General features: G+C 34.1%; 2 protein-coding genes across 2 annotated transcripts; both read left to right on the top strand.

The window, feature by feature from the left end:
* The first annotated feature begins 645 nt into the window (after positions 1-645).
* On the top strand, positions 646-14,349 carry LOC107015963 (protein CHROMATIN REMODELING 25). Its single transcript, XM_015216422.2, has 21 exons — positions 646-949; positions 1,408-1,788; positions 2,312-2,398; positions 2,501-2,741; positions 2,810-2,935; positions 3,030-3,086; positions 3,177-3,263; positions 3,501-3,596; positions 4,043-4,093; positions 4,787-4,861; positions 4,968-5,054; positions 6,207-6,298; positions 6,389-6,521; positions 8,551-8,670; positions 8,748-8,861; positions 8,951-9,034; positions 9,116-9,190; positions 9,260-9,315; positions 12,990-13,164; positions 13,238-13,336; positions 13,727-14,349. Exons 1-21 carry the CDS (start codon positions 759-761, stop codon positions 14,168-14,170), a joined length of 2,871 nt encoding a protein of 956 aa, XP_015071908.1. The 5' UTR covers positions 646-758; the 3' UTR covers positions 14,171-14,349.
* Positions 14,350-19,353: 5,004 nt separating this feature from the next.
* Positions 19,354-20,679, top strand: LOC107017387 (peroxidase 3-like). The gene is made up of 4 exons (XM_015217629.2): positions 19,354-19,569; positions 19,647-19,844; positions 19,933-20,095; positions 20,182-20,679. Exons 1-4 carry the CDS (start codon positions 19,354-19,356, stop codon positions 20,598-20,600), a joined length of 996 nt encoding a protein of 331 aa, XP_015073115.1. The 3' UTR covers positions 20,601-20,679.
* Positions 20,680-20,984: the final 305 nt, after the last annotated feature.

Here is a 20,984-nt window from a genome sequence, read left to right on the forward strand (position 1 = left end):
TCACATACCTCTTTTTGCACTATATTTTTCATTTGAGGTAGATATGATTATCATTCTTAGGCATGTGGATCGAGAGTATAACAGTTCAGAATTTTGATGAATCCTCATCATCGAGGACATAATTTTGTTAATTCCATTCTTATTTCAGATTTGTTTATGGCTAGTTGGGGCCTTGTCCCAACAAATCGTTTTATTTAGTTTAGAGACTTTCATACATTAGTATTCAATTGTAATAAACTTTTTCTTATGATCTATCAGTTATTATTTTATGGATTGTTTGGTAGAAAACAAGTTATCTCATGATTAGTTATATATGGATTAGCTATTCCAAACATGACAACCAAAAAAGATACAAAAAATTTATACCATCACTATTTATTTTTGTCCCTCACAACAAACGACCCCTTAATTATAGTTTTCGCTAATTTTCATATGATATTCGTAGATATGTTATGTCAAGAATTATTAAGGTATCACTTGTGGGTTCAAATATCTCATATCAACTATGGCGTAAACTCAGATCGTGGTAAAATACAATACATGTAATAATAATAATAATAATAGTAATGCTTAAAAATTCAAGATGATAACTCAATGTTTATGTTGTTTATAATAAAAACAAATATTTTAAACTATAATTTGTAAGATATCAAACTAAACAATCTTCCTAGAGACGCTTCCCGCTTCGACTTACCGCCAAAACGGAAAGATTCAAATGCCTTAAGCAGAGAGCAGCTCTCGCGTCTGAGCTACGAGTAATGGAGGACGAGGGAGAGGCTCTTTCAGCATCGAGCGACGAATCCCTTAGAGAGCCAGAGGAGGACATCGATTGCGTATCTAATAGTGGCGACGACGACGACGATGACGATGAATGGAATGTAGCATCTCAGGCGGGTACCAGTTCGCCAGATGAAGACCGCAAATCGCAAAATGTTGATGCTCTTGTGAGGTAGCGTGAATTTTTCTATACTTGAAAAGACCTAACATACAGTATATGTCATCGCACGAGTACGGTATATGTTGATTAAATTAGGGTTTCGCTATTTTTCATATGTTGTCTGTGACAGAAGCTGTTTAATTTGTCAATTGCAGTCTCATTTGAGCTAGGAACTCTAAGTGCAGCAGTTAATATGGATTAGCTATGCCTAAATCCAATGTAGTTTGGGCCATTTGTATGAATCTTGTATATATCCATTCTGCTGGATTTAGCCAGTTGCTAAGAAAGTTTGAATCTTTTGACAATGTTCCGATTCATTTCTTTTAAGTTTCTAATGTAAAGCACATTTCACTTTTCTGCGAAATGAATCAGTCATACTTCTTTATCTCGATAAAGCACTATTACTTAAGGAAAATTATCTAGGAGTCTTCTGATATTGGTCTATGATATCCTGATTGTAATGAATTCAGGGGTAACCTTATTGTGAAAAGACAGTCACTACTTCCACGAGTCTATTCAGTGACAGATGCAGCAGCCAATCTCCGAAAGCCATTCAAACCTCCAAGCTCCAATGGTTACAGTAGTAGCAATGAGCATCTAGCTCGCCGTCTTTGTGCTCGTAAAAGGTTTGTGCCATGGGGTTCAACAAGTCCAACATTAATTGCTATTACAAACAGGCTGAAAGCTCCAGAAGCTGCTGAGATAGATGTGGTGGAAGACAATTTAGAACTGCCACCTGGTGTTGAACCTCTGGTGTTGTGGCAGTCTGAAGAAATTGTGGAGGAAGGCTGTAGTTTAGTTCCTATAATTGTGGATCCGTTGCTTGTTAGGTTCCTTCGTCCTCATCAAAGGTACTTCACATGAGATAGGCAGTATAGGGTGTGTTTGATTATATTTATGTGATATTTAAAGGCGTATTGTTTAACCAAGTGCATGAATGAAAAAGCAATGTTAGAATTGGAAGCTATGGATATTTAAAATGTATCATAGGTGAAGCACTCAAAAGAATTCTTTATATCTTCTCATTAAGTTACTTTGTGCCATTTTATTTCATGACATTCAAGTTGAATTTGCAACATTAGTTTCTGAAGATATACATCAGTAAGTTGATAACCTGTTCACTCCTCCATCATAACTCCAAAAAGAACAGTTCTTCCTTATTTCATTAAAAGAAAGACTCCAAAAAAGAACATTTCTATTATTCGCCAAACTTCAACCTCTTAGTTTTATCTTTGATGCCATATGTTTTTTAATCTGTTTTCAAATGAATTTCAATCAAGTTAAGCAACATTGAGAAACTCTCAAATTTGACTGTGTTTGCAGCATGCTGCAGCATCTATATCCTTAAAAAACTCTTCATGATTTTACTTGCAGGGAAGGGGTCCAGTTCATGTTTGACTGTGTGTCAGGTGCACTTAGTAGCTTCAACATTAATGGATGCATTTTAGCTGATGATATGGGGTAAATTATTTTTTGTTATTCTCCCTGACTATGTGTCTCTAAGTTGAGTCATCTTAGGTGTTTCATTTTGGCTTATTCACTGCTCTTTGCGTTTTAGTGCAGTTTGGGGAAGACTCTGCAATCAATTACACTACTTTACACTCTTCTTCGCCAGGGATTTGATGGAAAACCTATGGTCAGGAAGGCAATAATTGTGACCCCTACTAGTCTCGTTAGTAATTGGGAGGCCGAAATCAATAAATGGGTTGGAGAAAGAGTTAAACTTGTTGCTTTATGTGAAAGCACCAGAGATGATGTTGTTTCTGGCATAGAAAGTTTTATCAATCCCCGTAGTAATATACAGGTATGTTTTCTGAGAGATCCTAGTTACATTATGATTGAGGGGTATCTATTCATATATTGTTCTCCCAGGTTTTAATTGTTTCCTACGAGACATTTCGGATGCATTCTTCAAAATTCAGTAATTCTGGATCATGCGACCTTCTCATATGTGATGAGGCTCACAGATTGAAAAATGATCAAACACTGACTAATCGAGTAAGACATGTTTACTTATTTTAGATGACTTAGATTACTTTTTGTGGATGAACTCTGTAATCTTTGTCGAGCCTAATTTAAAACTTGCAATTAGGCATTGGCTTCTCTAGCATGCAAACGCCGGGTTCTGCTATCAGGGACTCCAATGCAAGTGAGATCCTATCTGACTTTTCTTTAGTATCTTTTGTTAATATAATTTGTTTTTGCTACATAATGCATTTTTGTTTCCCTCAATTTTCAGAATGATCTAGAAGAGTTTTATGCCATGGTTAATTTCACGAATCCGGGTATCTTGGGTGATGCTGCACACTTCCGGCGTTATTTTGAGGTTAGCTTACACTTGAATTACAAATTTTAACGTGAATTCTTATGTCCCTATTCTTTTTCCACAACTTTGTGGGGTTTAAAGAGCAGATAAGCTTTTTTAATTATATCATCACTTAATGCAAAATCCATATCTTTTTTACTGGGTAAGGAGACATATATTGGTTATCAGTTATCACTATTTCTCTCAGTATATAAGCATTTACCTTACTGTGGTTTCCCTCGATCCAACTGTTTGTAGACACCGATAATATGTGGTAGGGAACCGACTGCCACAGAGGAAGAGAAGAAACTAGGATCTGACCGATCTGCTGAACTGAGTTCCAAAGTTAATCAGGCAAGCTTTCCACTGAAAATTATGCAGTTTCGGAATTTCGGCTTGTTGTTGATCACTTGATCTATTATCTGCTCTGGCTAGTAATTCTACACCCAAATCCAATGTAGAAGAAAGAGATATAATATAAATATCACTTTATGAACCTTGAAGGCTTGAAGCCAGTCCATAATCTTTTTGTTATTCTTTTGGAAGAAAAAAATTAAATCTTTAAATTTGGACAGTCCAAAATATTCAAGAAACGAAATACAATAAGATATTTTAGAAAATTAAATTAGTGCAAATTGGTTTTGATTAGGATATCACAGTCATTGCAGAGTTTGATGTTTGCCTCTTGTCTAAGGCTGCTTGTTAGGGACCCAAATCTAGCACATGCTCCCATGTAATGATTTGGTGTACTTTTTCTGAACATGACTAATACTCTTTTTCTTTTTTTCTACGTGTCTCAGTTTATTTTGAGGAGGACAAATGCGTTATTGTCAAACCACCTACCGCCAAAGGTATCCCTTTTCTTTAATTCATTAGATATTGTAATATAGTGTATTATGTGAAGTGTTGATTGTGCTTCCGAAGATTTGACATTAAAAGAAGTACAATGACTTTATCTACTGCACTTTTAGCTACTCTATCAGATCTGTTGTTTTGGCATATTGTTGTTTGAGGTACTACTAGTGATGAGCTACCAAATTCTGATTTGGTGTCTATGGTAAACTCCTTTGTCTCCTGTATGTTTGATGGACTAAATTCGGACCAAGTAGATTAGTACTAATTTTTTGGATTTTAATACAGCTTTTGACTGTGTTCTCATTCTTACGATGCTAAAGAAAACTTTTCCATCTAACAAATATAGGAGTACAGCTGGCAATTATTTAGTACTGGAAACATAATAATACTAATAGTAAAAATAATAATAAAAAATAAAACAAAGTAATAATAAGAAAAAGAATGTTACAAGTTGTCAAAGCAACAGATTAAAAAATAAGAAATAAAAAATTTCATCTCAAAAGAATGTTTACTCATTTATCTAGATGATAATAATATGTTGGTAGGGGTGAGGCCTGTGTATACTCTACCCTCGTTAGACTCCACTTTGTGGGATTACATTGGGTCTATTGTTGTTGTAATAATAATATGTTGGTAAGCATTTTGATCATTCTGAAGATAATGAATGATTGCACCCTTTTACTCTGCAGATAATTGAAGTTGTTTGTTGCAAGCTGACACCGCTCCAGTCAGAGCTGTACAATCATTTTATACATTCAAAAAATGTAAAATTCTCATTTTGCTAGCCTTTTGACATGTGAAGTATTTATATAATTTAGCTTGCTTCTTGGATAATTTAGTTTGCTTTTGTTCTACTACTACCAAGTACAGGTGAAACGAGCTATCGCTGAAGAAGCAAAACAATCAAAAATCTTAGCTTACATAACAGCTCTGAAGAAGCTTTGCAATCATCCAAAGGTGAGCTATCATTCTCTCATAGTAACTTCAAGTCTATTCATATGTAACAACTATACCGCTTCTTTTCTTAACTGGAAAGTATAACAGGTATTAAGTCTTCTTTTAAGATACCAGCCAGGCTACAAGTTTTCGTTTTTCGTGTGCTGTTTGAGATTTTCTATATTTTCCCATTATATATGTCGAATATTCCCCCCTACCTTCTCTTTAGTTTCTTATTTTAAAGGAATACAAAACAGAAAAAGAAAACTGACACTTATAAGATGTACCTGAAACCATTTCTTTAATTTTTTTTTGGGCAATTAACAGACTGTTTGATTATGTTTCTTTAATGATGATACCTTGAAAATTTACCTGAAATTATTGCTCCATGTTGATACCTTGGCAATGTATCTGAAAATATTGTTTTATACTAAATAGGTGTTGAGAGCTTTTTGCATTTAACATGATAGTGGTAAAATTAATGGCGGTCTGCACTTGAAGGGACTTCCATAAAAGACTACTTCTTTATGATTGGAAATTTTGGAAAGACAATACTCTTGAATTGTCCTTGCTTTACCTTTCTACTGCTTTTCCTTATTACTGTCACATGATAACAGAATTGTAATCCGAATAGGAGGTAGGAAATTTCTAATCCAAACATAGGAAAAGTCATGATATAATCCATTTTGGATGTGTTGAATTTTCAAAGTTAAGGTCAAATGCTTGCAGAAACCTCAGTAAAATGAATAATCTCGAGGATTTGAATTTGGAAATCAAAACTTTTACGATAGCTCTCGTTGTTAATTTTCTCTTTTTGATATCAAAGAAATTTTATGTGAGTTTCTGGCCCAACTCCTGTAGGTGCAGAAGTTCGAAACTCCGGGGAGTAATAGTTTGCTCCTCCGCCATCCTCCCAACATAAATACTATGCTTTGTTTGCAGCAGTGTTTGAACCCATGACATGCATGTAATCCTCACATCATATGTTGTGTCCTTACCATGGAACCAAAGCCCCGGAGGCCCACCTCTCTGGTGTAACTTGTTACTGCTTTTCCTTATGACTTCCGCAGAGCCATATAATACCAAAAATTCCTAACCATGATACTACACTTCTTGTGTTTATTCAATTTGCTAGTCACAAAACTGTTGCTTACTAATGTCAAATATCTATAGCTAATATACGACACAATACGAGGTGGAAGTCCAGGGACATCTGGTTTTGAGGACTGCATCCGCTTTTTCCCTCCAGAAATGTTCTCTGGAAGGTAAGCTGTTCTAGCCAACTTTCTTTCTGAAGATCGTCTTCAACTTGATTATTTACAAATAAAGAAATGGCTTTACAAATAATCTGGTAGGTGTGGCTCATGGACGGGTGGCGCTGGGTTGTGGGTTGAACTTTCAGGGAAAATGCATGTCTTAGCCCGGCTACTGGCTCAACTTCGTCAGAAAACAGATGATAGGATTGTTTTGGTTTCCAACTACACACAGGTATCGAGGAGTAACTATAATTAAGTTACCAGAATCTGAAGTGTGAAATACAAGTTTTGTTACATGTGTTAGTCCGCTTCGATTTGGATGTATGTTTTGTTTGCTCTGGCTTTAATTTCAGCTTCTGAGTCTCATAGACCTCTTAGCTTGGACAGGTCTCCAAATTTTTCTCCAGCATGAATCTGTTATTGCTGGATGCTGGTCTAGAATTATGATTTCATAGCTTGTAGTCACAATTATGAATTCATGATCTGAAGGGGTAAATAGTATGTTGAGATTGTAAAAGTGCATTCTATCTTTTCTCAGATGTGTGCAGGGAGGGCTTTGGGTGGCTTAAAACCAGTATTTTCCTTTAATAATGGGCCTATTAGGATCAGCACATCATTTTTTTATACTGGTTGAAAGTGTTACGTATATTTTGTTTGGCTCTATCAGGATACTGTTAGAAGAGAATGGGAAGATAGCTATTGACAGTGGTTTAGTAGTCCATCACCACAGTTTGACTATAATATCCGTATTTAGCCAATCCTAGGAGTGCCACTTCCTTTTTTGCAGATATGCTAGCTTTCTTCTTCCCATTCTCTAAGTCGAGTACTCTTGTGTTTTCCTGAAGTAAGATACATGCCAGTTGCCACATTGATCTTCATCAATCTTAAATACCGAGTGTTTTCCTCATTTCTGATGTTCTAAGGGGTCGTTTGGTACAAAGATTAGTGGTGCAGGGATCAGAAACACATGGATTAGTAATGCAAACTTTAATTTTATAAAGTGTTCGGTTCATTGTTTCTCACCTCCTCTTGTGTTTGGATTAAAACTTTATAAAAAAGTTTCTTTCCAATTATACACTTAAATTATTATGTAATTTGGTCAAGGTAAATAATTGCTGAACAATACTATTTTTTATGCCTTCACACTAGCTATGAGAAGAAAAATTTTGTTGACATGTTTGTCTTTTTTTCCAATTAATTTTTTTGAGGATACATAATTGTCATCTTAGTAAATTGATCACTTACAAAGTGTCATTTTTATTCAAAAAAGATAAGCTATCTACTTTTAAAATCTAAAAGACGGTAAACAATAATAAAGTTGAATAAATCATCTAAATTTACATATAAAAATTGAACTTATAGTTTTAATATGTATGCAATTTTATAAATTTTTCAAAATACAAATAATTAGAAACTACACACACACACACATATATATATCGACAAATTGTGTATATATTTATATATATATCAACAAATTGTACATTCAATTAAGATTACAAACGTCATGTGGTGATATATTTGCCTTTTTAATGAGTTAATGTTAAACAACTCACATTTCAAATATTGTATTGATTTGTATTGAATTTATTTAGTAACAAACAACTCTTTTAATAATTTGTAAGCTAATTTATTTAAATAAATTTACTAGTACAAATATAAAACATAAAATCAATAAAATAATTAAAAGAATTTGAAGAATATTTTGTCTTTTTACAGACTTATCCCATGATATTATATCCTATGTATTACTAATACCTCCAAACGAAGGTATTATAGTACATCCTATAATACCATGTAGGATGCATAGCTAATCCTTAGTTATACATAGACACAAATTCCTACCAAACACATAGTATTATATAATACCATACATAATAATCTATTTCTTCTAATACACCCAACCAAACAACCCCTAAGTTCCATATTGTTAACAGAACATGTGACTATCATCTCTCAGCTCTAGCTCCTTTAGTTACTCTGAGTCTAATATCTGCTGGTAAAACTTCAGCACCAGACAAACTTGTTTGTGACTGTAACATTTATTTCAGAAGATAATGAAGGTTAACAGCCTGCTTTCAAGATGTGAACACTGATATAGAGTTACATATTTGCTTATATCATTCAATTTTCTAGTGTATAACTGAAATTCTCTCATTTGTTTCCTCTTCCTTGATTAATAAGTAACTGATTTCTCTCTGTTGTTTTCTCTTCCTTCTTTCTTTTGTGGTCTGTCCTAACTGTGAGTTGTTATTAATCAGACACTGGACCTTTTCTCTCAATTATGCCGTGAAAGGAGATATCCCTTCTTAAGACTTGATGGAACTACATCAATTAGTAAAAGACAGAAGCTAGTTAATCATTTCAATGATCCAGCAAAGGTACCTGGGGATTTTGTTAGACTTGTCTATCTAACTAAGTTTTGGCATTACCAAGACTTATTTTGAGCATCTTTTAGGATGAGTTTGCGTTTCTGTTGAGCAGCAAGGCTGGAGGTTGCGGTCTTAATTTGATTGGTGGGAACCGTTTGGTTTTATTTGATCCTGACTGGAATCCAGCCAATGACAAACAGGTGAAATCTTCGCCTGAGTATCACCAAATGATGCCGGAATATGTTGCTTATCAAATACATAATTTCCAGATTTTCCAACTCTTCCTCAGGCTGCTGCAAGAGTCTGGAGAGATGGACAAAAGAAGAGGGTCTACATCTATAGGTTTTTGAGTACTGGAACTATTGAAGAAAAGGTTTGATTCCTAGAAGCCTTTGCTTAATGAGTTCCTATCTTCTCTAGTTGTTCGGTTGAAGAAATTTATTTTTATTTGCAGGTTTATCAGCGTCAGATGTCAAAGGAAGGTCTTCAGAAAGTTATTCAGCAGGAACAAACAGATTCTGATATCCAGGTAATATTTTAGAGTCTCTAATTTTTTCTCATTCTTCTGCTGTAATGTGGTACTAATATGTGATTTCAGGGAAACTGTCTCTCAGCAGAAGACCTGCGGGACCTGTTCACATTTCATGATAGTAGGTATGTTCCATGCTAAATGGGATTAAGTTAATGCATTATGTGAAATCTCCTATACCTTCACATGGCTCAAGTATTTTTAGCAGTTATGGTGACTTTTGGAGATTCTGTAGTGTGGAAGTGCACCTCCCCCATTCCCTTTTCTTTTTTCACATCTGACATCTGAGTAGTGCTGGCAAATGAACGGGTCAGATCTAATATAGATGGGGCTGAAAACGGGTTAGATAAAAACGAATAAAATTTCCAACTCACCCATATTTTATGTGGATAAAAACTGGGTTGAATGACGGATAAGACAGATTTCCATATTATCTACACATATACAGGACTGAAACTTGCTAACATATTATATCAATCATCAATTGACTAGTTTGACATATGAACTATATAAACTCTGTATAAACTCGAACAATTTGAGAAAGGTACCATTTGTATAATCTATATAAACTCAACACCACAACTAGTACTGAATTTAGAACTTTCAATAATCAAATAGAGCAAAATCAAAGAGGAAAAAACTCCTACCAGATCTGTAATCTTTACATTTTTACCTATAAAATCTACTAAATCTCCTACTTGCCCCCATAAATTCTGCTTATACCAAAAAAAGGAACAAACCAAGACTATTAGATGGAATCACTAGTATTTTAAAGATGTTTTTAGTTCCTCTACTATCCACCAAATACATGCTGTGATGATCTTCCACCAATGTTCCTCTCTATTTCTCTTCCCCACGTTCATTCAATGATTCGAAAAGATCCATACTAGACCTAGGCATAGCCAATTTATGCCCAAAATACAAAAGAACTTGTGCCACGGATTTATTGTCGTCTTACAATGTAAGAAAATATGCTCATTGCTTTTACCCTACTGACCACACATTAGACACCTTTAACAAATCTGAAGACCTCGTTTTTGTAGCTTTGCTTGAGATAAACATGCTCACCTTGCCACTAACCAGACAAAACAAGATACCTTTAATGGAAGTTTTGTGCTCCTAATCAGTTTCCTAGGCCATACCTCATTCGGGGGCGGCTTTCTTGTGGTAGTAATTGCGAACATCTCTCCTCTTCTCTTACCTTGCACAGTTTGCTTACATGCTGCCATAGGCACATCTCTCTCTGGGGCTATTATGATTCATGAACCAAAGCTGATTTTACTGAAATATTACCTTTGTTACTGAGTCTATCTTGTTGCCTGCGTTTCCACCCAAACTTCCTATAAGTTGAATCATGGTAATTAAATTTTCTACTTCCCGATCATTCATAGCTCCCCTAAAGATAAGGTTCCACCCTTATTGACTCCAAACTTGGTTTATCTGGTTGTGAGATTGAGCTTATATAGTAGAGATCAGGAAAAGTGGATTTCAAACTACTTTCACCAATCCAGTGGTCCTCCCAAAAAGCTGTCTTACCTCCATCTCCCACTGCAATCACCACATTTGCCCAAAATCATTCCACAGATTCCTAGTGCTCTTTCCATACACTGCATACACAAGTACTTGTCAATTCTTTAGTGATCCATTGGCATTCTATTTCATATTCATGATTAATGAAATATCTCCGAAGTGTCATATCTTCATTGTTGTACCTCCATAACCACTCTGTAATAGACTCTTTATATGCAATATCAATTTTTATGCTCATCCTCCCTGTTTTTGGGTGAGAGTAAGTACATCCCATTTTACCAGACGAGTACTACTGTTTTCTTTATTACTTTGCCATATGAAATCTCTCCCCTGGTATGCTCACAAATCCATCTCAGCGTTCTCATTTCTATTATTTTCATCTTCTGGACTTGAGAGTTCTTAACTGGCCAACATTTTATCCCATACAACATAGATGATCTAACAACCACTATAAAATTTACCTTTAAGTGTTGGTGGCACATGCTTATCACACAAGACAACGGATGTGAGCCTCCATTTCATCCACTCCACACTAATATGATGTGTAACATCATCGTCGATCTCCTCATTTTTTGGATTATTGACCCAAGATACTTAAAACTTCTTTTTTGGGGGGGATGACTTGTATATCAATCCTCACTTTCACATCTGTCTCGTTAGTTGCATCAATGAACTTGCACTGCAAGTACTCTGTCTTAGTCCTACTCAACCTGAACCCTTTAGACTTCAGTCTGTCTCCAAAGTCCAAACCTCTTGCTTAGTGTACTGCGTGTCTTCAATCAATACTATGTCATCTGCAAGTAACATACACCATGACACCTCCCTTTAATATGCTGCATCAGTTCATCCATCATCAAGGCAAATAAAACGGGCTAAGAGTTGATCCCTAGTGCAACCCCATCTTGACTGGAAAGTGTTTTAAGTCTCCTCCCACTGCCCTTACCTAAGTCTTGGCTCTATCATACATGTCCTTAACCACCCTAATGTATGCTATATGTACACCTCTAGCTTCCAATCATCTCCATAGAACCACCCTAGGGACTTTATCGTATACTTTCTGTAGGTCAATGAACACGATATGTAACTCTCTCTATACTGCTCCACCAATCTCCTTAAGGGATGAATGACTTCCGTAGTTGATCACCCCGGCATGAATTTGAATTGGTTGGCGGTGATAGATACACCTCTCCTCACCCTAATGTGCACCACTCTCTCTCAAACTTTCATAGCGTGGCTTAGTAGCCTTGATACCTCTATTGTTGCAATTTTGAATATAACCCTTGTTCTTGTACAAAGGGATCATTATACTCTACCTCCATTCTTTGGGCATTTTTTGTCGTCTAAAAAATGACATTAAACAACCCAGTTCACTCCATAACTGTCTTGCCTGCGGTCTTCCAAAATACCATCGCCATATCGTTTGGCCCGGTCGCCCTTCCCTTCCTTATCTTACGCATAGCCTCCTTAACCTCCTCAAGCTTTAAATGTACAACCAAGCAATATTTTACAATAATGTTTGAAAAAAGGAAAGTTTTCATGGACAAATGGCTCCTTAGCAAGCACTAGCCCCATCATTTCCGCACGTCTTCATGTGATGTCCTTTTTATATTCTTATTATATATGGAGTATGATTGGATTTCAAAGAAAATTTAGAGCCCACCCATCCGAGACATATATCAACACTAAACACTATAGAGCCAAAGGTAGCAGTGATGCTGCTTTCAGTGCTTCGCTTGCGGGTCATTGCGCATTGTATGACTGAACTGAGGGGACGTTCTGAAAGAGAAATAAAAGAGGGACAGTAGTGGGCATATGTAGAGAAAGAAAGAGAAAAGGGTTGGGCTAAAGTTTTGTGTTATGAAGACAAAAAGTTCAAAGAATCTCTTTCTAGTTGCTATGGAACTATTAGAAGATTCTCTAGAACAAATACGGTGTTCTGCTAAATTTTAATATGTTAGTTATTGTGCTACTAGGCGCATTTAAAGGGGAGAATTGGTTATAATACGAACCTGCTACCGTCATGTATATATAATGATAATATGGTTAAGAATTCAAATGTTTCTCTTATTTGTTTTCTTTGGATAAGAAGAAAGATCCTCTACTATATTGGAGGGGTTATCTGCATAGCAGAAACTTATGGAAGCTCACATTGTGTTATTGACTTATTTCACTGTTACTATCATCTTCATGCTCTATAATAATTTTGTATCAAGTACAACCAAAATGCTTCTTGTCTTTTATATTAATTCAACTTCAAGTGTTAATATAGGTCTGAGATTCATGAAAAAATGAGCTGCGACCGCTGTCAACCAAATGCAGTGATGCCAGATGACAACATCATAGCTGACTTGCACACTCAGGGTCATCAGCCTGATCAAGAGGATATTGGGGGGTTTGCAGGTGTAGCTGGTTGCTTGCGTACATTACAAAGCTCAGAGTGGCAGGTAAGTATTTATTTTTATAGTCCAAGTATCAGTTCTGTCATTTGGTTCTCATTCAGCAAACACCCTTCTCCAGATAGGAGCTCCCAAGGAAGAGGACTTGGCCAGTTGGGGTCATCATTTTTCCCCAAAATCAGTACCAGATGTAATTTTCCAGTCCGCAGCAGGAGATGAGGTAAGCAGAGAGTTCAAATTACTGTTGCATTGAGTTCAGACTACCTTAAAGATCTACGAAAAGCTAATCACATGTCATACTCCAAATGTTAAAAAAAATTAGTATGACCAGTGGAAGATATACGGGCAGATTTGGTATCATGTGATAGTTCATTTTGTGATACTATGATATTACATATTGACGCCAAAAGAAAAAGGACCAAAAATTAGTACATCTTCCTATATTTCCTTGCAAGTATGGACAGCTGTAGTTTTTATGCAGCAAATAGTTATACAAAAAATGTTACCTTCTCAAAAAAAAGGACAAAAACTTAACCTTCTATGTCTGTCGGGGTCTTGTTTGATAATTCATTATATTAAATTGGAATACTCAATTTTCTAATATTTGCAGGTTTCGTTTGTTTTCACTTGCCAAGTGGATGGGAAACTCGTGCCTGTTGAATCAACTGTAAAGTCAAAACAAGAGGTGGAAAATAGAGATTCACCTCATTTCAAAGAAATGCTTATGAGAAAAGCCACATTTTCATCTCCCCGTCAAACACCATCACTAAAGACGTTGTCATCAAGCAAGCTGTCTAGTGAGAAAGAAAACTCATTTCCGAAACAGGATTTGATATTGCAAGCACAATCACAAGCACTGTCAGCATCAACTCCTAGTGGAACTTCTATGAGTACATTCCCTGCATTTTTTAAACCTTTGCAAAAGCCAAGAAGCAAATTAAATAAACCTTTAGAAGATACTAAAATATATGAGAAGAGCAAACTCTCTTCCGAGAATCTGTTGCCCCAAAAGAGATTAGCTCCTGATTACATATATGATGATGATTTTGCCTAGAACTTGGTCCCTCTGTGTTTTCTCTCCTTTTGTTTCAGTTTTACTTGGTTACATGCATAAACAAGCCATTAAACCTGCTATATGTTTCAATTATATCTGGTCCTCATTAATGATCCAAAGAGCTCTCAATACAGAAATTTGATTAATGAATATATTTGCACTGATGGCATTGTAAAATTTGGTGGTTTGGCTTATTCTTCTGGCCTCAATTCAGGTAACATTTATTTTTTGCAAGTGTTTTCTATTTTCTCCCATTATGACATGTTGGAAAGACTCTTCTCGATAAGACAAGAAGTTTGTTGATGGGAGTTTAGTTGCAGTTCCACACCTTGTAATCTCTCTATCCACCTTTTAATCTCCCATATTTTCTGTTCCTTTTCCTTCTATGTTTTACCAGATTTAAAAAATTACCTTATATAAGCCAACAACAAGAAGGACTAACACTGTAGTACTTAATTGTATAATGTCATGTGAGTTGTACTATCTATATCTTATCCACATTTAACTTTATTTTACCTTATCAATATTTAAGAATCATTTCTTGTAGTGTTAGAAGAACCACATTTATAGAATAGGGGTTTAACTATCATCTTTATTTTTCCAAATCATTTTTTGAGTGAGTGTCAAGTGTCACATGTCTAATATTAATTTCAATGACTTAGGTTTAATTAATTGAGGGCTATAACAATAATTTATGTAGAATGGAGAAATAGGCAATTAATTGAGGGCTATACAGATAAACAATAGTGGCTTTTTTCCAAAGAAATTGACTACCATTGCAATTCAAAATTAGGCAAAAAAAGAGAGCAAACAAACTAACAATCGAAGTCTCCCAAAATCAGTTAATCCATGCGTGCTACAGAGGCAAACATATGTATTGTGCTTCTTCACCCTAAATTTAAGTCATCCCAAATATATATATATGACATAATTTAAAAATATGTTAAGTTGTTTAGTTGAAATCAGTTAAGTCTTCCTCTCTAGGTGGATGACTTTCTAAAACTAACACATAATGCTTATGTCAGGGATTAAATACAAATGGAGAAAGCAAATTCAAAAAAAAAAAGATTAGTATTTAATTATTCCATCAAAGTAACTTTATTTTTATGGGTTTAGACGAAAACTTTACTTCTGAATCCTATTTTAGTTTACTTCTATTATCTTGATGCTAATACAATCTGTAATAGCGAAAAATTTAAGATAAGATATATCTGTTGATCCACAATAATAAATGTTGCATATTTGAACACATTTGAATCAAATTCTTAGGCTTAGGCTTCAATATTGACTTGGCCTTATTTTGTTTAAAGTTCAATTTAGCTTGATTTGCAGTCAACCTCAACTTAGATCGAAGCTCGAGCTAGATTGAATGAGCTCAGTTAATTACGTAATTTATTTTAAAAAGTAAATCCGTTCTTTATGTTTAATATATTTATTTAATTATAATAAATTTGTTATACTATGCTCTTTTGGTTGGTGTAAATAAAATTTTCTTTACTTTGTTACTCAAGCCAACTTTATAGTTAGTGAGTTCACCTTATTGACCAATTTAGCTCTCCTAATTCAAAGCGTCTAGTATCAATTATTTGATTATATTTAGTACTATTTACTTTATAAATGTTATTTCATGCAATTCACATTTGACTAAAATTTCTAAATTGGAACTACTAATTACTTCTATTGCTAGATTTTTTCACATAATCAATCAATCTATGAAATTGATACGCACTTCATTTCATTTTATATGTTATTCCTTTCTATAAATAGTTGGAACATAATACATGTCATTTTATGAAATTTATGCATAAATTAACATATTTCCTATTATACCCTTGATGGAGTAGTTAATTAATCTTGAAAATGCATTCATCATTTATTATAAAGTTGACTTAAAAAACATTAAATAAGGGCAAATTGATAAAGTTAATCATTTCCTAGTGCAAGTAAAAAGTAAAAAAGTGAAATGTAAAATTACCCTTTGTCCACCTTGATGTCAAGGTGATGGATGGAATTCTATTATATTTAGATATATGAAAAAGGATTTAAAATATCTTTCAATTATTTAAATTGGAATAAAACTACGTTTTGTCTCCAAAGACCCGTCACGTAAACCTTTTGGCTCAAACCAATACCTAAGTGTAGCTGTGTAGGTACATTCTGCCCATAAAAATAAAAATAAACAAGGAAAAACAATACCTAAGCAAATACAATTACTCTTGAAGTTGGTGGTTTTTGGTGAAGTTGATACATTTTAATACATCCATCTTGGAACTAATACCACATATTGTGATGCACATTGAACTACTAATACCAAATACTTTATACTATCTCTTAATACATAGAACAAAAACGATAAGAAAATAGCCTCTAGCTACTTCCATCAATTTAACAAGAAGATACAACAAAAAACTTAATTTTACTCGGTTAAGATTTAAACAAAAAAGGAGTAAAAATTGAGTTATCCACCGTAAATGATACTCCCTCTGTTTCACAAAAAATGACCTGGTTTGACTTGACACGGCGTTTAAGAATATAAAGAAGACTTTTGAATCTTGTGGTCCTAAATTAAAGTTAGGTCAAATGTATAAAATTACCCTTTGATCTTGTGGTCTTAAACATGTCACGTGGAAAGTTGAGATTAAAATATTACCAAAACAAGAAAGAAACAGACTAAAAAAAAGAAACTCATTCTTTTTGAAACGGAGGGAGTAGTATTTTACTGTTGTGTGATTTTTATGTTAGTATTCTCATAGTTCAGTAATTTTGTGTTATAATTACCCGGTTCAAAATTCACTTCAAAGATGTTAAGGAGATATTTAAAACACTCGTGTAGTTTAAGTACGAAAGTAAGTTGTGCTGAACAGTTTGGAGAACTTTTTATGTGTATTCTCTATATAAAATTCACCCATGATTCCAAAGGTATCTCAGAGTTTGGGTGTTGTTAGAAAGAGACTGGTCTAGGATGGTCCGGATACGTTGGTCCATCCGGTTGAATCCTTCCTAAGAGGGCTGTTCATCCAGCTGGCATTGATGGCAGGGGCGGAGCTACACCTTCAGCGGAAAATTATATTATTTATATATGGTTAAAATAAATTTATATGTATATATAATAGATGTCGAACCCCCTTCAACTATCTATTTCTACAGATTATGAACCCTTAATGAAAATTCTGGCTCCACCTCTGATTGATGGACTTGATGTTGACTGCCGTCCTCTCTGTGCTTGCCATGTGTCTAGTCAAACAGTTTTTGCCAGTGCATCAAAAGTACTGGACCTTTGATGCACCATTATGAAGGTAGCTATAATCTCCAGGAGGAGGTAAAAATGATACTATCAAATTAGTGTTTATTCGTTTATGTGTCTAATAATATGATCATGACATGTTAACCTCATTGAATGAAAGAGATAGACTCTTAACAAATTTGTTTTCTTAAACTGATGCAGGTTAGCTAAATCAATGTGCCTATAAATTCTTTTTAATTTGTTTGGAGTTGAAATGTGTAGCAACTCGAACAAAGAAAAACAACTCTTTCAAAAAGTTGTAAAAGAAGTAATCATATATTATTATAAGTGGGAAGCTTCAAAGTAGAAAAGTTGAATTACAATTTTACCCTTATAATAAATTCAAATGTTATTAAATCAATAATTAATTAAATAGTAAATAGTAGAATTTCTATAATATTTTTATTTAATTGGTATACATGTGAGTAAATTAAATAGAACAAAAATTAAAAATAAGAGTTATCCCTTTGAATAGATACATGTATGTGTTTCATCTTCCAAATTAATTTATATTTTTAATTAATATTTGTCTTTAATTTGTAATAATACTTGACCTTTCAACTTTGTAAGTGAATCTTCATATTCCAAAACTATATTTTTTCCCTATAAATACAAATCTTTCTATAAAAATTTTTTAATAGTATTTTCATAGAAAGATTTATACGTGATACAATTTTTGTGTGTGGAAGACTAGAGAAGCTTTAATCAAGTGAAGAAAATTTCAAGGCAAAGAGGATTTCTGTCAAGATTACAAAGCGTAATGTGATTATAGGGATGAATAACACTTCAATTACTAGAATATCGGAGTTTGATGTATTTGTTTTTGTAATTTGTCAAGATTAGAACTATGATAAGACCCCTCCATTTATGTAGTTGAATGTCGCTTTCGTTAACTTGTCTTCCAAAACTTTTAACTTTTTTTCTATGGTCAAAGGTTGAATGTTTATTACTATAGCTTTTTTTCATTTTACATTATCAATAAAAAAATAGGGAAAGGATGTCTTAAAAATAGGGAAAGGAATGTCTTCAATTTACATTATCAATTTGCATTTTCGTTGGTAGCCTTATGCTAAACTTGCTCCCATTTTTGATTTTTTTTATTTGTAATTTTATTTTAAGAATGTATTTGATTGAATGGTGTATTTTCGTATGAATTTTTTAATACTTAGTCATAATGATTTTCCATTATAGATTTAGTATATTTGAATTCTTTTATATATTTTATTCTTAGATTACAGTTTTGTTTACATAGTACATTTAAATTTTATAAATTGTTTAATAAATTAAATATTAATATTAAATAGTAAATCATCATATTAGTATACATAACTTACCATCAACTTGTAAATTTATGTAACTCTCACTAATTATATTCATTATGTTCATTACTCTCATTTCTCATCGATAATCTCAAATAGATTAATATTTATTCATGATAACTCTTTGTATTTCTCGATGCTATCCAATAATAAATAGTGACATTTCACACAATACTATATAAACTTAAACCAATTGAAAAAAAATGAGAAAATCTCTATGCTCTCTTTTCTCTTCTCTTTTTATTTATTTAGTTTTAACACTTATGTTTCTTGCTTGTTGTTATTGTACAACATACTTTCTATTGTTGTGTTATTATTATTGATAATTTACTATGGTCTGTTGCTTTGTATACATTAACCTATCATGTTGTATTTTAATATCTTCATTGGAATATTGAATTTGTGTGATCGTTATTTTTACTTTATGCACTTTTAATCAATTTTATAATTAAAGATAATAGTTTTACTAGGAAGATATATGTAGTTTCTATCGAAACAATGATAAATTTTACGATACAAAATTTATATGAAGTATCTTAGGATAAACGTGCAACGCACGTTCCTAAATCTAGTTAATAAAAATGGCTAAATATGGCAATTTGAGTAATTTTCTAGTGTTGTGTATTCTACTAGGAATAGTGGGTTCTATCGTTGGTCAGTTGCAGCTCAACTTCTATGCAAAGAGCTGTCCGCAAGCTGAGAAGATAATTCAAGAATATGTGCAAAAGCAAATACCAAATGCTCCGTCTCTTGCAGCCGCGTTGCTCAGACTGCATTTCCGCGATTGCTTTGTCAGGGTAAGTTTATACCTCATTTCACATGAAGGCTACCATTGTTAAAGCAGTTCCCTGATTTGTTAATTGGATTTTTACAGGGTTGTGATGGTTCTGTACTCCTGAATTTCACTTCGAGCACGAAAAACCAGACTGAAAAAGTAGCAGTTCCTAATCAAACGCTGAGAGGCTTCACATTCATCGATGGTGTGAAGAAAGCAGTACAAGCTGAGTGCCCTGGAGTTGTCTCTTATGCGGATATTGTTGCTTTGGTAGCTAGAGACTCCGTTGTGGTCACAGTAAGTACAAAACTCTGAACCAACTTGAAGAATATGTTATTGTCAAAAGCCTGAAAGTGTTTAATCTTTATTAGCCGTTTTTATTCAGGGGGGCCCTTACTGGAAGGTTCCAACTGGTAGAAGAGATGGAAGAGTATCAAACGCCTCGGAAGCGTTGGCAAACATCCCCCCTCTAACAAGCAACTTTTCCAGTCTCCAGACGTCTTTTGCCAGCAAGGGTCTTGACCTAAAAGATTTGGTCCTATTGTCTGGTAAGTTAACATTAAAATACATCTGCCTGGTTTCTGCTTGTGCTATATTGAAACTATCTGTACATTTACGAACAATTTTCTATCAGGTGCACATGCCATTGGAGTCTCTCATTGCCCGTCATTTTCATCACGTTTATACAATTTTACTGGAGTTTGGGGCAAACAAGATCCATCTCTAGATAGCGAATATGCAGCTAATCTTAAGATGAAGAAATGCAAATCAATCAATGACAACACCACAATTGTCGAAATGGATCCTGGCAGTTCCAGTAAATTTGACCTTCTCTACTTCCAGCTTGTGCTCAGAAGAAAAGGGCTATTCCAATCTGATGCAGCCTTGACAACAAGTGCGACAACAAACTCATTCATCAACCAGCTAGTACAAGGATCACTCAAACAATTATACGCTGAATTTGGTTTAGCCATGGAAAAAATGGGAAAGATTGAAGTCAAGACCGGCTCTGTTGGTGAGATTAGGAAGCACTGTGCAGCTGTGAATAGTTAAGACCTTTCTTTTCCCCTTTGTTCCCAACTTTCAATATTCGTGTGTTTGTGTTTTTTGTATGTAAACTTTGTGTGAATGATTCGGGATGACATGTATCATTTCTTTTTGTAGTTATTCCGACTTATTCTTGTATATTTATGGTTTTCTTGAAAAAAATTATCTCCCCGTACCCCTGTTGATTGATGAATCAGAACTACCATAAAATTATCTCCAACAGTTTGACAATTTCTGATTTCATCTTTAATAGCGTATTGGAAGGTTAACAGTTAACTACTGTCAATGGATGTGAATCTAGTGCTTAGACGTTATACTTAATACACACTTGAATTGGTGATTGCTACTACCAGATACAGGGCGTTTTTAAATTATGAGTTGTTTCTTTAC

Source organism: Solanum pennellii, chromosome 4, assembly GCF_001406875.1.
Source record: "Solanum pennellii chromosome 4, SPENNV200".
NCBI lineage: Eukaryota > Viridiplantae > Streptophyta > Magnoliopsida > Solanales > Solanaceae > Solanum > Solanum pennellii.